Below are 16,870 nucleotides of genomic sequence, written 5' to 3'. Positions count from 1 at the left end.
GGGTGACCCGCCTAAGATAGGACTACACCAATGGCAATGTTTGAAGCATTTGTTTCTAACCCAAAGGAAGAATTTAAAAAAGTTTGGGAAACCCAAAACCAGGGTGGTAGTTAGGCATTGTTTCGATAATGTAAAGCTCATTGGGCCTCATATGTCCATGTAAATTATTGAGATTTAAGTAAATTAGTGAGAGGAGTGGCTATAGTAGCTTAGTGTTTCATGAACTGCCTGTAGAACCTCGTTAAGCCTAAAAATCCACGTAAAGCCAAGAAAGAATGCAGTACAGGCCAATCCATAATAGCCTATATCTTATTTGGATCAAGGGAAACACCTCAAGCAATAATGATATGGCCTAAATAAGCCATGAAATTAACCCCAAAAACATATTTGGAAAATTTGGCATAAAACTTATTAGTAAGAATAGTTATAAGACAAGGCATAAATGGGTAATATATGGCTAATAAATAATTCACTGTAGACTAAGATGTCATAAAAAAAATAATAACAATTGTTTTAAAAAATGGCCTAAGTAAATCATTCATAGTTGACTAAAAGGTAGACAGAGCATTTGATAAACCAAATGACATGACCAAAAATTCATAATGGTCATCAAATGTTTGAAAATTTGTTTTATATGTATTAGAGGAAATGACTCGTATTTGGTTGTACCTTGAACATAAATCAATCTTAGAAAATACGCAAGTTGTCCTAAGCTCATTGAGTAACTCATGTATTGTAGGAATAGGAAATCAATCTCACATAGTGACGACATTAAGTGCTAGTAATCAACACAGAACCTCCATGTTCCATCCTTTTTCTTAATAAGTAAGACTACAGAGGAAAAAGGGACTAGTACTAGGCTTATTAATACCTTCTTTCAACATAGAAGATATAAGGGAAGTCATGATTTCTTTTTGTGAATGTGGGTAATGGTAGGGCTTTACATTAAGAGGGGGTGAATTGGGAAACAAAGGAATGTGATGATCATGTGGTCGGACATGGGGTAAGCCTTGAGGTTAGTGAAAGACTATGGGAAAAGATTAAAGTAGATTGGATAAATTTGTTTGGAAGTTTGTAAGAGTGGTGTGTGAGGTAGATTTAGGAAGGGTTACGTCACTAGACGGGTTCAAGGATAGATAAGGCTTGAGTCAGGGTGTGTAAAGTCTCTCCTTTAGTGGTAATATGAGTAGAATTATGGGAAATGTGAAAGATGGAATAGCAAAATCAGCTTGAATAGGCCCCAAAGTATGCAACCAAGCAATGCCTAAAATGATATTTGTCCCTTCAAAAGGCAATAGGTATAATGAAACCTAAAGTGTATATTGTTGAAAAGAAATAGGGAACTTTGGGAAGTATGCTTCACAAAGTATGCGAGCTCCATTACCAACCATCACTTTAAAAGGTGTAGCAGGATGAGTAGCTAGTTGAAAATGCTGAGCCATGCGTGGTTGAATAATGTTGTGAGAACTACTTATTAAGTCAAACGAAGAAATTCCCAGAAAGGTTTTGAATGACACAAATATAATGCATATTGCTATTTTTAACAAGTGTGTAAGTGTTTCAGAAAAACATAAGTACAGACAACTTGAAGAATAAAAAGTGTGCATGTGCCAAGAGAAAAGAAGAAGAGCTTCAAGCTAGATGAAAAAATAGCAAAAACAAGACGAAGCGAACTACCAATCGAAGTCTTGAAGCATCAGACTGAAAGGTCAAAACAAGACCATAAACGAAGCCAAACCAAGCATGAAAAGGAAAATGATCCCAAGAAAGACGAAAAGCCAACACAAGTATCAGATGATGGATAATCAAAGACGAAGCATCCAAGACAAAATTAAAAGTCTTTCATCTGCACAGCTGACCAGACAAAGGTTGGTCAAAAAATAGAAGAAAGTCAACTACACATAGGACGAAGGATGTGACACCCTCTACCCCAACATCATTAATAAACATAAACTATATTTATAAAAGATTTTCATAGAATGATATAAAACAATAAGTATCATAAGGTAGAAGATGCACATTCATAATTCATACACATAAATATTAAACTCAAGAAGTTATTATAAAACAAAGATTATAAATTAATCCCAGTAAAGGTGGCAGTGCCTCCTAGTTAGGAATCAATTTATAATTTATTAAATTACACAAGAAAAGAAAATATTTTTAGAACAATAAAGACATAAGAGAAATCCTAGCTAAACCCGATGTCACATCCTATCAGAGCATGCCCCAAGAAGCCTTTAGGCCTCATCACCAACATCCTCATGATGATGATCACCTGCAACATAAATTTAAACATATACAAAAAAAATAACAAGGGAGTGAGAAACATCTCACTCAGTTGTAGATGAAGAAATAAAAGTTAAATAGCACACACACATAATCATTATCATATATAATAATTATTTATCATGCAATGATGTCATAGACTCAACTCATAAATATATGCATGTGGCGCCATACGGAAGTTCACATATCATCATTGGTGACCCTAAGGCACACCTAGTTAGCATATCGTGGGTGACCCAAAGGAACACCTGGTTACATCATTGGTGACCCAAAGGCACACCTTGTTAGTCGTGGGTATGCGGCCTCAGCGGCACACCTGGAGTATATATGCATATGATGCATGTCATACAATTATAAACTTAACATTTCACATGTTACAGAATTTCCTATAATATACCATATCATAAGCTTAATTCATACTTATATTATATTTTATTAATCCAATAGTCCAAAGGTCCAATAATTCAATAGTCCCATAGTCCAAAGGTTCAATAGTCCAATAGTCCATTGTCCAACAGTCCAACAGTTCAATAGTCCAAGGTCATTAAGTCAAGGGTCCAATAGTTCAAAGGTCTTTAGGGATCATATAATTTATATTTCCTGGTATAATTATATCCTTAAGTAAAATAGGAAGCTTAATGAAAATAAGGAGGCTCGGCCTTCCATTTAGATAATAAAGTCTAAATTTATAAGTTAATAGGAGACTTAGTCTTCCATTCAATGAATATTTTAGAATAGTAAAAGTGAAATTATCCATTAATTATAATTATTAATTACCGCAACAAGAAAATCAAGTAGTACAAACAAAACACAGTAATAATGTATATTCAAATAATCAAACAACAGACAAGGGATCGGGAGCCAATCCAACAAACAGACTATTTAACAATTATTTCTACACCCCCAAGCAAGGTTTCCCACTCCCCCCTTACCTGGATAAATAGGAATTTGGGCAGAATCTCCTCTCTTTCTCCTTAAACCGGAACCGGAACTAGAGCAGAACCTTCTCTATTCTCCTCCTCTTTTCACAACCTAGGCAGAACCTTCTCTCTTACTTTCTCTCTCTATTTCTCTAGAATTTCCTTCTCTCTAGAATTCTAAATTTTCCAAAACCTTAGGCCCCTATTTATAGAAATTTTGAAGTTACTATGCACTATGCACTATTCATTAAAATAATAATATAATTACTATTCATGAATAGTAAAATACTATTCATCCAAATAATTTGAGTTTTGCGTAAGCGCTTACGTTTTTTCAAAATTACTATTCATATGAATAGTAAAATACTATTCATAAATACGTATACATAAATAGTAAAATACGTATACATAAATAGTAAAATACGTATACATGAATAGTAAAATACGGGAATAAAATACTTATTCACATAATAAATAACTCTTTTCATTTGAATAAAATTTTGGGATATTACATTTCTCCCCTCCTTTAAGAAATTTCGTCCCCGAAATTTTCCTGAAATAGAAAAGGATAATCTTCACGCATCTTGCTTTCTAACTCCCAAGTAGCACTTTCTTCAAAATGTCCTCCCCAAACGACCTTAACCAAAGGAATTTCCTTTCCTCTTAGTTGTTTCACCCTCGTATCATCAATTCTTAAAGGAACTGTTTCATAGGTGAGATTATCTTTCAATTGAACATTGTCAGACTCGATGATATGGGAAGGATCATGGACATATTTTCTGAGTTGGGAAACATGAAAGACATTATGAAGATTTGAAAGAGATGGGGGTAAGGCAATTTGATAGGCTACTTCACCAATTCTTTTAAGGATTTGATAAGGACCAATGAAACGTGGAGTAAGCTTACGCGATTTTAGTGCTCTGCCTACTCCTGTCCAAGGAGTAACTTTAAGGAATACATGATCACCTTCATTAAACTCAAGGTCCTTTCCCCTCTTATCACTGTAACTCTTCTGCCTACTCTGAGCTGCTCTCATTCTCTCCTGGATCATCTTAACTTGTTCAGTAGTTTGTTGAACTATCTCAGGTCCTAAGATAGCATTCTCTCCAGGTTCTACCCAACACAAAGGTGTTCTACATCTCCTACCATATAGAGCTTCATAAGGTGCCATCCCAATACTGGAATGGTAGCTATTGTTGTAGGTAAATTCTATCAAAGGTAGGAAACTATCCCAACTACCCCCATGTTCTAAGATGCAAGCTCTCAACAAGTCTTCCAAAGATTGAATAGTTCTTTCGGTTTGGCCATCTGTTTGGGGATGGTAGGCTGAACTCAATCTAAGCTTAGTGCCTAAAGCCTCATGCAAACTCTCCCAAAATCTAGAGGTAAACCTAGGATCTCTGTCAGAAACTATACTAGTAGGAACCCCATGCAATCTCACAATCTCACTTATATACAACTTGGTTAATCTCTCCAAAGAGTATCTAATGTTAATGGGAATAAAATGGGCAGACTTAGTCAATCTATCTACTATAACCCATATAGCATCTAAGTTTTTCGTAGTTTTAGGTAATCCAACTATGAAATCCATAGAGATGCTATCCCATTTCCATACAGGCACATCCAAAGGTTGCATCAAACCTGAAGGTTTTTGGTGTTCTACCTTAGCTTTTTGACATACTAGGCAGGCATACACAAATTCCTCCACTTCCTTCTTCATCTTAGGCCACCAAAACATCTTCTTAAGGTCTTGGTACATCTTAGTGGCTCCAGGATGAATACTAAGGCTACTCCTATGTCCTTCTTCAAGAATTGCTCTCTTAAGTTCAGGCACACTAGGAATACACAACCTATCTCTAAACCTCAATACTCCATCTATTCCAATTTTAAATTCACTTTCCACACCTTGATTTAACTTCTCAACTTGACTCAATAGGAAAGGGTCTATCTTCTGACCTTTTCTAATTTCATCTATCAAGCCATTAGTCACCTTCAAGGTTCCCAACCTAATACTCTTAGAGGTTAGTTCACACCCTAAACTCATATCCCTAAATTCCTCAATCATGTGCAATTCCCTCATCATTAAAGAAGAAATTCTCAAGGATTTCCTACTCAAAGCGTCAGCTACCACATTAGCTTTGCCGGGGTGATAGTTCAACTGAAAGTCATAATCCTTAAGAAACTCTAACCATCTTCTCTGTCTCATATTTAATTCCTTTTGGTCAAACAAGTACTTAAGGCTTTTATGATCACTAAACACCTCAAATCTAGATCCAAACAAGTAGTGTCTCCACAACTTAAGCACAAATACTATTGCAGCTAACTCAAGATCATGGGTAGGATAGTTTTGCTCATGGATTTTAAGTTGTCTAGACGCATAGGCTACTACCCTTCTCTCCTGCATAAGTACTCCACCTAAACCTGATTTGGAAGCATCACAAAATACCTCAAAAGTCTTGCTAGGGTCAGGTAATACTAACACAGGGGCACTAGTTAGTCTTCTCTTAAGTTCTTGAAAACTCTCTTCACACTTAGAGTCCCACACAAAAGGTTGGTTTTTCCTAGTCAATTTGGTCAAAGGTAAAGCTAATTTAGAAAAACCCTCTATAAATCTTCTATAATACCCAGCTAGTCCTAGAAAACTCCTAATCTCAAAAACTGACTTAGGTGTTTTCCATTCAAGAACCGCCTCTACCTTAGAAGGATCTACAGCTATCCCATCCTTGGATATCACATGCCCTAGAAAATTTACACTCTCCAACCAAAATTCACATTTTGCCAATTTAGCATACAACTGTTTCTCCTTAAGGGTTTGAAGAACGATCCTAAGGTGCTCAGCATGCTCCTCCCTATTCTTAGAATACACTAGGATATCATCTATGAAGACCACTACAAATCTATCCAAGTAAGGGTGAAAGATCCTATTCATGTAGTCCATGAAAACACTAGGTGCATTAGTCACACCAAAAGGCATCACTAAATACTCATAGTGCCCATAGCGGGTCCTAAAAGCAGTCTTTGGGATATCCTCAGATTTCACTCGGATTTGGTGATAACCTGATCTCAAATCTATCTTACTAAACACACAAGCCCCAATTAGCTGGTCCATAAGGTCATCTATTCTAGGCAATGGATACTTATTCTTAATGGTTACCTTATTCAATTGTCTATAATCTATGCACAATCTCATGCTCCCATCTCTCTTCTTGACCAATAGAACAGGCGCTCCCCAAGGTGAAACACTAGGCCTAATGAATTGTTTCTCTTGTAGTTCCTCTATCTGTTTCTTAAGCTCAACTAACTCTTTAGGAGACATCCTATAGGGTGCTATAGATATGGGTGCGGTACCTGGCACTAAGTCTATACTGAACTCAATCTCTCTCTCAGGTGGTAAACTAGACACATCCTTAGGAAATACTTCTGGAAATTCTCTCACTAAGGGAATCTCATCTAGCTTATTCTCAGTCTCAACTGTTAATGAAGATAAGATCATGTATACCCTTTCATTTTCCTTTAAACAAGTTTTAATGTCAGAAGCACTAAGAAATTCCGTACTCTTACATTCACCAAATGAAATGGATTTATCAAAGCAATTTAAAAGAACATGGTGAGAAGATAGCCAATCCATACCAAGGATTACATCTAATTGACTAAGAGGCAGACAAATTAAGTCAACTAGAAACTGTTTATCAGAAATTGTCAAAGGGCATTTTAAACACACTAGGGATGTAGTTACTGAACCATTAGTAGGGGTTTCAACAACTAAATCAAAATTTAACAAAGACACAGGCAATTTCAGTTTTTGGACACAAGAGATGGAAATAAAGGAATGAGTTGCACCAGAATCAAATAGTACAACAAAAGGAGTCTCAGCTATGAAACAAGTACCTTGTATCAAATTTTCTGACTGAGCAGCTTCAACACCACTAAGAGCAAATACTCTTCCTACAGTCTTTGGTCGTTCGGTTTGCGATCCTGATCCAACGACACGTGTTCTTGGTGGTTCAGAACATTGAGTGCTAATATGTCCTTTACCACTACAGTTGAAACAGGTAATCTCCTTGTCACGACATTCTGACTTGTTATGACCAACACGTCCACACTTCCCACATCTCCCTGAAAAAGTAGATCCTCCAACACTTCCAGTAGTATTTACAGTGGTTCCTCTAGTAAAGGAATTACTTCTATTATTAGTAGTCATATTCCCTTGAAATCTTGTAGGGTTGGAATAAGGCTTACTTCTACCAGAAGTATTAGAATTCACTGTACGAGCAGGGCCTCCAGCTCCTTTATAGAAAGCAGCACGAGCACGGTTGTCACGATCATAAATACTGCACTTATTAACCAGAGTGGGAAAATGATATATCTCCTGATAATTGATTGCTGTTTTCACTTCAGGACGCAGACCATTTACAAACTTTATGCATTTGGCCCTTTCCCCACCTTCACCATGATAGTGTGTACAGTAGCGGACCAAAGCATCAAACTTTGCAGCATATACCTCTACTGTATCGTTTCCTTGTTTTAGTTCAAGAAATTCCATTTCCTTCCTACTCCTTACATCATCTGGAAAATATTTTTCAAGAAAGACCCTCTTGAAGTTCTCCCAATTCAAATGTACGCCTCCATCAATTATCCTCCGAAGTGCTCCTTCCCACCAAAAGTAAGCATCAGCTGTCAGCATGAAGGTGGCTAGCTTCACTCTCTCTGTAAGGGGACAATCCATAACATTAAAGATTTTCTCGATCTCTGATAACCAATTCATGGCGGCATCTGGGTCATAACCTCCTTTGAAAGTGGGTGGATTATTCCTCTGAAATTGCTCCAACCAGTTAGGAGCAACTTGATAGGATTCCTAATTTGCACAAGGAATGAAGAAGGATCTTTTGGGTTAAAAATCTGGAACTTAATTTTCTGGAATTAGAATGCTAGAAATGAAGGTAAAAGGATACAGTAAAAAAAAATGAATGAAGGAAGAATCACTCTTCCAAGGAAAAGGATTCACACAAAGAATTGTGGTTTATCCTTTGATATGCCCAAACTCTTGAATCACTCAAGAACAATTAGAGAATTACTCTCAGTAATTAAAACTCAAATTCTGATCTGATTTTGTTCATCCCCATGGGCAGCTTATATAGCTTACAATCAACAACCTTCACTTACATTAGTGGACAAATAATGGACTCCACTAAGCCTGAATTATGACCACTAATGACAAAATATTATAAAAAAACACTTTAGTGGGCAATTATTGAACTTCCACTAAGCCTAACAATTATGACCACTAAAACATTAAATAAAACACATGCTAAATTCGTGCACCCCTCTGGTATGCCTCATGGCTGACTCATCCCAAAGGTTTTGGGCCTTATTTGATAAAAATAACTTGCTTAAAAAACTAGCCCAATAAGTGGTGCAGCCCAAAAAGAGTTGGCAGCCACTTTAACAAGAGTTTTAGGCCTTTATTTACTAATTACAATTACTAAGAACACCATAGAGTAATTAGGCTTCATAATCCTTGATACAATTCACCATCTTGGCCTTGTTTTCATCTTTAGGCATTTCTTCAAGAATGAGGGCCGTAACTTGTTGCAAAGCATCTTTGGCCTTTTTAGTCCTCGCCCTAGTCATTGGTCCTCCAAGTCCTTTGAGTGCTCCTAAATCCTTGCCCATGTCCTCATCATTCCCTCCCTCTTGAGAAGAATTTGTCCTCAAATCAAAGTCTCCATCTTCTACATCAAAGAGAGATAAATCAGAAACATTAAAAGTGGAACTAACATTGTACTCACCGGGCAATTCAATCTTGTAAGCATTGTCATTTATTCTTTCAAGTACTTGAAATGGACCATCCCCTCTTGGCAAAAGCTTTGATTTCCTTTGTTCCGGAAATCTTTCCTTTCTCATGTGTACCCAAACCCAATCACCAGGTTGAAACACAACTTTCTTTCGCCCTTTGTTAGCATGTTTTGCGTAGCTCTCATTTTTCTTCTCAATTTGAGCCTTCACACGTTCGTGTAACTTCTTCACATAGTCTGCTTTGGCCTGCCCTTCTTTATGTTTAAAAACAGAAATGTTAGGCATAGGCAATAAATCAAGAGGAGTCAATGGGTTAAAACCATACACAACCTCAAAAGGTGAACAATTTGTGGTGCTATGGACAGCCCTATTATATGCAAATTCAACATGAGGCAAACTTGCTTCCCAATACTTAATATTTTTTTTTAAAACAGTCCTAAGCAAGGTTTCCAAAGTTCTATTGACTACCTCAGTTTGTCCATCAGTTTGTGGGTGACAAGTTGTTGAAAATAATAATTTAGTACCTATCTTTCCCCACAAAGTCCTCCAAAAATGACTAAGGAATTTAGCATCCCTATCACTTACAATACTCCTTGGCACACCATGAAGTCTCACAACTTCTTTGAAAAACAAATCAGCCACATGACACGCATCATCTACCTTTTTGCAAGGTATGAAATGTGCCATTTTTGAGAACCTGTCAACAACCACAAAAATAGAATCTTTGCCATTCTTTGTTCTAGGCAGTCCTAACACAAAGTCCATAGATATGTCAATCCAAGGATATTCAGGAGTTGGCAAAGGAGTATACAATCCTTGCGGTAATGATTTAGATTTAGCCATTTTGCACACAACACAATGTTCACAAAATTTTTGCACATCACGTTTCATATGAGGCCAAAAAAAATGTTCTTGTAAAATTTCCAAAGTCTTTTTAATCCCAAAGTGCCCCATCAAACCACCACCATGTGATTCACTAACAAGCAATTCTCTAATGGAACATGCAGGCACACACAATTTGTTTTCTTTAAATAAAAACCCATTGTGCTTAAAATACCCATTTTGAGATAATTTCTCACATGCAGCATATATTTCACCAAAAGTTTCATCAGAAGCATACATTTCTTTCAAAGATTCAAATCCAAGCAATTTAGTTTCAAGAGTGGAAAGTAATGTATGTCTCCTTGATAAAGCATCAGCCACAATGTTCCCTTTGCCCCTTTTATGTTTTATGACATAGGGAAATTGTTCCAAAAACTACACCCACTTGGCATGCCTCTTGTTAAGCTTGCCTTGTCCCTTCAAATACCTTAGGGACTCATGATCACTATGTATTACAAATTCTTTGGGAAAAAGATAGTGTTGCCATGTTTTCAAAGCTCTTACCAAGGCATACAATTCCTTATCATAAGTGGAAAAGTTAAGGGCAGCCCCACGTAATTTTTCACTAAAATAAGCAATTGGATGGCCTTCTTGTAACAACACAGCCCCAATACCAACATTGGAAGCATCACATTCAATTTCAAAAGATTTAGCAAAGTTTGGTAAAGCAAGAATAGGCGCATTGGTTAACCTTTGCTTAAGAGCAACAAAGGCTTCCTCTTGTTTCTCTCCCCACTTAAAACCCACATGTTTCTTTACTACTTCATTAAGAGGTGCTGCCAAGGTGCTAAAGTCCTTAACAAACCTCCTATAAAAACTTGCCAAACCATGGAAACTTCTCACTTCACTCACGGATTTAGGTGTGGGCCATTCTTGGATGGCCTTAACCTTTTCCTCATCTACTTGTACTCCTTTAGAACTTACAACAAAACCAAGGAATACAACATGATCAGTACAAAACACACATTTTTCAAGATTGGCAAACAAATGTTCTTCCTTAAGCACATTCAAAACAGATTTCAAATGTTCCACATGCAATTCAAGAGAAGTGCTATAGACAAGAATATCATCAAAATATACTACAACAAATTTGCCAATAAATTCCCTCAAAACATGGTTCATCAATCTCATGAAAGTACTGGGTGCATTAGTTAAGCCAAAAGGCATAACCAACCACTCATACAAACCATATTTTGTTTTAAAAGCAGTTTTCCATTCATCACCCTCTCTAATTCTAATTTGATTATACCCACTTTTCAAATCAATTTTAGAGAAAAAACTTGCACCATGCAATTCATCAAGCAAATCATCAAGTCTAGGAATTGGGTGCCTATATTTTATGGTGATGTTATTTAGAGCCCTACAATCAGAACACATTCTCCATGTACCATCTTTTTTAGGGACCAAAATTACTGGAACAGCACAAGGACTCATGCTATTTCTTACCCATCCTTTGGCCATGAGTTCATCCACTTGCTTTTGTATTTCTTGCGTTTCTTGTGGATTGCTTCTATAAGCTGGCTTATTGGGTAAAGAAGCTCCTGGAATGAGATCAATTTGGTGTTCAATTCCCCTCAAAGGTGGTATTCCACTTGGTATGCTTGATGGAAAAACATCACGAAATTCCTGCAAAAGAGATTTAACACTAGAAGGTATTTCCAATTCATCAAAAGTGTTAGTGTTTAAAATCTGATTTTTGCAATACATTAGATAAAGGGGCTGTTTAGCAAGGAACAACCTCTTCACCTCACTCTTTGTTGCCAAAAGACTCTCTCTTCTCTCAAGTGTTTCACTCCTTTTCTTTTTTTTAAATTTTTGTTCACTCTTTTTCTCAAGATCACTTTCTTTTCTCTCCAAAGAAATCTTTTCTCTCATCCTCAATTGATCCTCACACACCTCTTTAGGACTCAAAGGCTTGAGGACAATCTTTTTATTTTGGTGCACAAAAGAAATCTTATTGGAATAGCCATCATGGACGGCTTTAGTGTCAAATTGCCAAGGCCTTCCTAAAAGTATGTGGCTGGCCTCCATTGGAACTACATCACATAGCACCTTATCTTTGTATTTTCCAATGGAAATCTCCACTTCTACTTGCTGCCTCACTTGCACCTCTCCATCCTCACTAAGCCACTGAAGTTTATATGGTCTAGGATGTGGTTTAGTGTCTAAATTTAGCTTTGACACTAATCTAGCACTAGCCACATTAGCGCAACTCCCTCCATCAATAATCACCATGCAAACCTTTCCATTGATGGAACACCTTGTGTGGAAAATATTCTCCCTTTGGCTTATTTCTAAAGGACTCATTTGACTACCCATCATTCTCCTTATCATCAATAAATCTCCCTCAAGGGCCTCCTCCTCCTCCTCAATGTCACCTTCCTCTTCTTCACTAACATCAGATTGGCTAGTGTAATCCCCATTCTCCTTGAGAACCATGGTCCTTTTGGTAGGACACTCATAGGCATAATGACCCATGCCTTGACACTTAAAGCATTTTATGTCTTTACTCTTCTTTTGAGGCTGTTCTAAGGTCTTAGAGGATGATTTTACATGAGAAGTAGATGTTGGATTGCTTGAAGTGGCAGTCACCTCCTTCTTATTTTTGTCCTTCCAACTAAAGGAATTATAATTAGAAGAACTCTTCTTGGTCACACTTTTTCTTTTGAGTTGTTGTTCCACTTGAATGGATTTGTGCAGCAAATCTTCTATATCAACAAATTCCTGCAATTCAACAACATCACGAATATCATTATTCAAACCATTAATAAAACGAGCCATGGTTAGTTCCGGATCTTCTTCAACATTGGCTTGCATCATGAGCAAGTCCAATTCTTTGTAATACTCTTCAACTCCCTTGGTGCCTTGTGACAATTTTTGAAGTTTAAATTTCACATCTCTAGCATAGCTAGCTGGCACATAACGTTTCCTCATGAGCTTTTGCATTTCAGCCCAAGTCTCCACCAAAGGCTCTTCATTTCTCAATCTTTCTCTTTTCAACTTATTCCACCACACAAGTGCATAGTCTGAGAACTCAGCTGCTGCAAGTTTCACCTTTTGCTCTTCATCATAATTGTTACAAGTGAAAATATGTTCTATTTTGAGTTCCCATTCCACATAGGCTTCCGGATCACTCTTCCCCTTAAATGGAGGAACATTAAGTTTAATACCTTCAATTCTGTTTTGCCTAGGAGCACCACCAATTCTTCCTCTCCTTTCTTCTTCATGATGTTCATAATTCTCTAATCGTTCAATTCTTCCATACAACTCCTCATTGTTTTCTCTCAATAATCTTTGCATTTGAGCATTAATAGCGTCGAACAAGAGTCTTTGTGTTCCATCCAAATGATCTCCATCTGCCATCTTCAAAAAAAACAAGAGTACTAACAAACACAAAGAAAATAGGACCTCACCACTCTTCTCACGTGTTTACACTCGTAAAAAGATCACTCCTTTTTTTTTTTTTTAAAAGCAATTCAAAAATAGACAACACAAAGAACAAACCACAAATTTGATATTTTGTGTTAAAAGCAAGGTTCAGGGTAGGCTTAAAAAAAAAAAGAAAGGAATACAAAACAGTCACCTAAAATTCAAAAAGAAAACAAGGAAACTTAGGAATCAAAAACTGGAATTTTAGATAAGTTAGTAACACCCTTCAACCCAACCGAAATATTACCTTAAATTTTGAGTCTTAAGTGTTCTAAACGCATGAACCATTCAGCCACAACTTTTTTTTTTTTTTTTATATATTCACGAATTTTTTTTTTTTAATACTATTCAGGCCTAATTTTTGCAATGGTTCAGAAATAAAGAAAGAACACTAAGGTAATATCAATGGTAATGAGAAATAATAAGGAAAGATGTTACCCAAAGAAATTCCAGCAAATGACGTGGATGACCCAAAAAAACCGGAGCTCTTGATACCAAATGATAGGATTCCTAATTTGCACAAGGAATGAAGAAGGATCTTTTGGGTTAAAAATCTGGAACTTAATTTTCTGGAATTAGAATGCTAGAAATGAAGGTAAAAGGATACAGTAAAAAAAAAATGAATGAAGGAAGAATCACTCTTCCAAGGAAAAGGCTTCACACAAAGAATTGTGGTTTATCCTTTGATATGCCCAAACTCTTGAATCACTCAAGAACAATTAGAGAATTACTCTCAGTAATTAAAACTCAAATTCTGATCTGATTTTGTTCATCCCCATGGGCAGCTTATATAGCTTACAATCAACAACCTTCACTTACATTAGTGGACAAATAATGGACTCCACTAAGCCTGAATTATGACCACTAATGACAAAATATTATAAAAAAACACTTTAGTGGGCAATTATTGAACTTCCACTAAGCCTAACAATTATGACCACTAAAACATTAAATAAAACACATGCTAAATTCGTGCACCCCTCTGGTATGCCTCATGGCTGACTCATCCCAAAGGTTTTGGGCCTTATTTGATAAAAATAACTTGCTTAAAAAACTAGCCCAATAAGTGGTGCAGCCCAAAAAGAGTTGGCAGCCACTTTAACAAGAGTTTTAGGCCTTTATTTACTAATTACAATTACTAAGAACACCATAGAGTAATTAGGCTTCATAATCCTTGATACAATTCACCATCTTGGCCTTGTTTTCATCTTTAGGCATTTCTTCAAGAATGAGGGCCGTAACTTGTTGCAAAGCATCTTTGGCCTTTTTAGTCCTCGCCCTAGTCATTGGTCCTCCAAGTCCTTTGAGTGCTCCTAAATCCTTGCCCATGTCCTCATCACAACTCCATTCATATTATTGTTGTTCATAGCTTGGGCTAATGCTTGGAGAGCATCAGCAATCGCACGATCATTTCTACCAGCCATATTCTAAAGAAATAATACAATTAATAGACATAGGCAAGCATCATATCAACATAATAGATCTCACAATCAATTCATTTATCAATAAATATAGTAGACACATAACTCACGGCCGATAAAATCGACCTGCTCTGATACCACTAAATGTGACACCCTCTACCCCAACATCATTAATAAACATAAACTATATTTATAAAAGATTTTCATAGAATGATATAAAACAATAAGTATCATAAGGTAGAAGATGCACATTCATAATTCATACACATAAATATTAAACTCAAGAAGTTATTATAAAACAAAGATTATAAATTAATCCCAGTAAAGGTGGCAGTGCCTCCTAGTTAGGAATCAATTTATAATTTATTAAATTACACAAGAAAAGAAAATATTTTTAGAACAATAAAGACATAAGAGAAATCCTAGCTAAACCCGATGTCACATCCTATCAGAGCATGCCCCAAGAAGCCTTTAGGCCTCATCACCAACATCCTCATGATGATGATCACCTGCAACATAAATTTAAACATATACAAAAAAAATAACAAGGGAGTGAGAAACATCTCACTCAGTTGTAGATGAAGAAATAAAAGTTAAATAGCACACACACATAATCATTATCATATATAATAATTATTTATCATGCAATGATGTCATAGACTCAACTCATAAATATATGCATGTAGCGCCATACGGAAGTTCACATATCATCATTGGTGACCCTAAGGCACACCTAGTTAGCATATCGTGGGTGACCCAAAGGAACACCTGGTTACATCATTGGTGACCCAAAGGCACACCTTGTTAGTCGTGGGTATGCGGCCTCAGCGGCACACCTGGAGTATATATGCATATGATGCATGTCATACAATTATAAACTTAACATTTCACATGTTACAGAATTTCCTATAATATACCATATCATAAGCTTAATTCATACTTATATTATATTTTATTAATCCAATAGTCCAAAGGTCCAATAATTCAATAGTCCCATAGTCCAAAGGTTCAATAGTCCAATAGTCCATTGTCCAACAGTCCAACAGTTCAATAGTCCAAGGTCATTAAGTCAAGGGTCCAATAGTTCAAAGGTCTTTAGGGATCATATAATTTATATTTCCTGGTATAATTATATCCTTAAGTAAAATAGGAAGCTTAATGAAAATAAGGAGGCTCGGCCTTCCATTTAGATAATAAAGTCTAAATTTATAAGTTAATAGGAGACTTAATCTTCCATTCAATGAATATTTTAGAATAGTAAAAGTGAAATTATCCATTAATTATAATTATTAATTACCGCAACAAGAAAATCAAGTAGTACAAACAAAACACAGTAATAATGTATATTCAAATAATCAAACAACAGACAAGGGATCGGGAGCCAATCCAACAAACAGACTATTTAACAATTATTTCTACACCCCCAAGCAAGGTTTCCCACTCCCCCCTTACCTGGATAAATAGGAATTTGGGCAGAATCTCCTCTCTTTCTCCTTAAACCGGAACCGGAACTAGAGCAGAACCTTCTCTATTCTCCTCCTCTTTTCACAACCTAGGCAGAACCTTCTCTCTTACTTTCTCTCTCTATTTCTCTAGAATTTCCTTCTCTCTAGAATTCTAAATTTTCCAAAACCTTAGGCCCCTATTTATAGAAATTTTGAAGTTACTATGCACTATGCACTATTCATTAAAATAATAATATAATTACTATACATAAATAGTAAAATACGTATACATGAATAGTAAAATACGGGAATAAAATACTTATTCACATAATAAATAACTCTTTTCATTTGAATAAAATTTTGGGATATTACAAAGGACAGTACAAACTGAAAGATATCTCAAACAAAGAACAAAGTTCGTTCATCTATAATGTTGACCAGATTAAAGGAAAAGTCAAAGCATGAATGACAAATGCTCAAACGAAGGTCAAGATGTGATGTATATAACCAACTAAAACAAAGATTGTCATGCAAGCACTTAAAGAATCAAGTCTCAAAGAACTACCCAGGCATCGTCTACGATCATATAAAAGCTCACAACGTAAACATGTGATCAAAGGAAGAGAAGAAGAAGAAGAAGAAAAAAATGCACGCAAAAGTGAAAGCATGCATGTGTCAGAAAAAGTAC

The 16,870-nt window shown here is 36.2% G+C and overlaps 2 protein-coding genes and 1 long non-coding RNA gene across 3 annotated transcripts; all 3 read right to left on the bottom strand.

Annotated features, from left to right (window-relative positions):
• Nucleotides 1–1,980: 1,980 nt before the first annotated feature.
• On the bottom strand, nt 1,981–9,113 carry LOC145955084 (uncharacterized). Its single transcript, XM_083069785.1, has 3 exons — nt 8,988–9,113; nt 7,098–8,064; nt 1,981–2,278 (listed from the first exon to the last, which is right to left on the bottom strand). Exons 1-3 carry the CDS (start codon nt 9,111–9,113, stop codon nt 2,241–2,243), a joined length of 1,131 nt encoding a protein of 376 aa, XP_082925911.1. The 3' UTR covers nt 1,981–2,240.
• LOC145954407 (uncharacterized) lies at nt 9,094–13,788 on the bottom strand. The gene is made up of 2 exons (XM_083068525.1): nt 11,334–13,788; nt 9,094–9,259 (listed from the first exon to the last, which is right to left on the bottom strand). The coding sequence occupies exons 1-2, from the start codon at nt 13,248–13,250 to the stop codon at nt 9,233–9,235; spliced, it is 1,944 nt and encodes a 647-aa protein (XP_082924651.1). The 5' UTR covers nt 13,251–13,788; the 3' UTR covers nt 9,094–9,232.
• Nucleotides 13,789–14,948: 1,160 nt separating this feature from the next.
• On the bottom strand, nt 14,949–16,417 carry LOC145954408 (uncharacterized). Its single transcript, XR_014431620.1, has 2 exons — nt 16,190–16,417; nt 14,949–15,246 (listed from the first exon to the last, which is right to left on the bottom strand). It is a non-coding gene; the product is annotated as an uncharacterized LOC145954408 (long non-coding RNA).
• Nucleotides 16,418–16,870: the final 453 nt, after the last annotated feature.

This window comes from Cajanus cajan, chromosome 2, assembly GCF_000230855.2.
Source record: "Cajanus cajan strain Asha chromosome 2, NIPB_CcT2T_4, whole genome shotgun sequence".
NCBI classification, from domain to species: Eukaryota; Viridiplantae; Streptophyta; class Magnoliopsida; order Fabales; family Fabaceae; genus Cajanus; species Cajanus cajan.
This window is presented reverse-complemented; position numbering and strand designations above follow the sequence as displayed.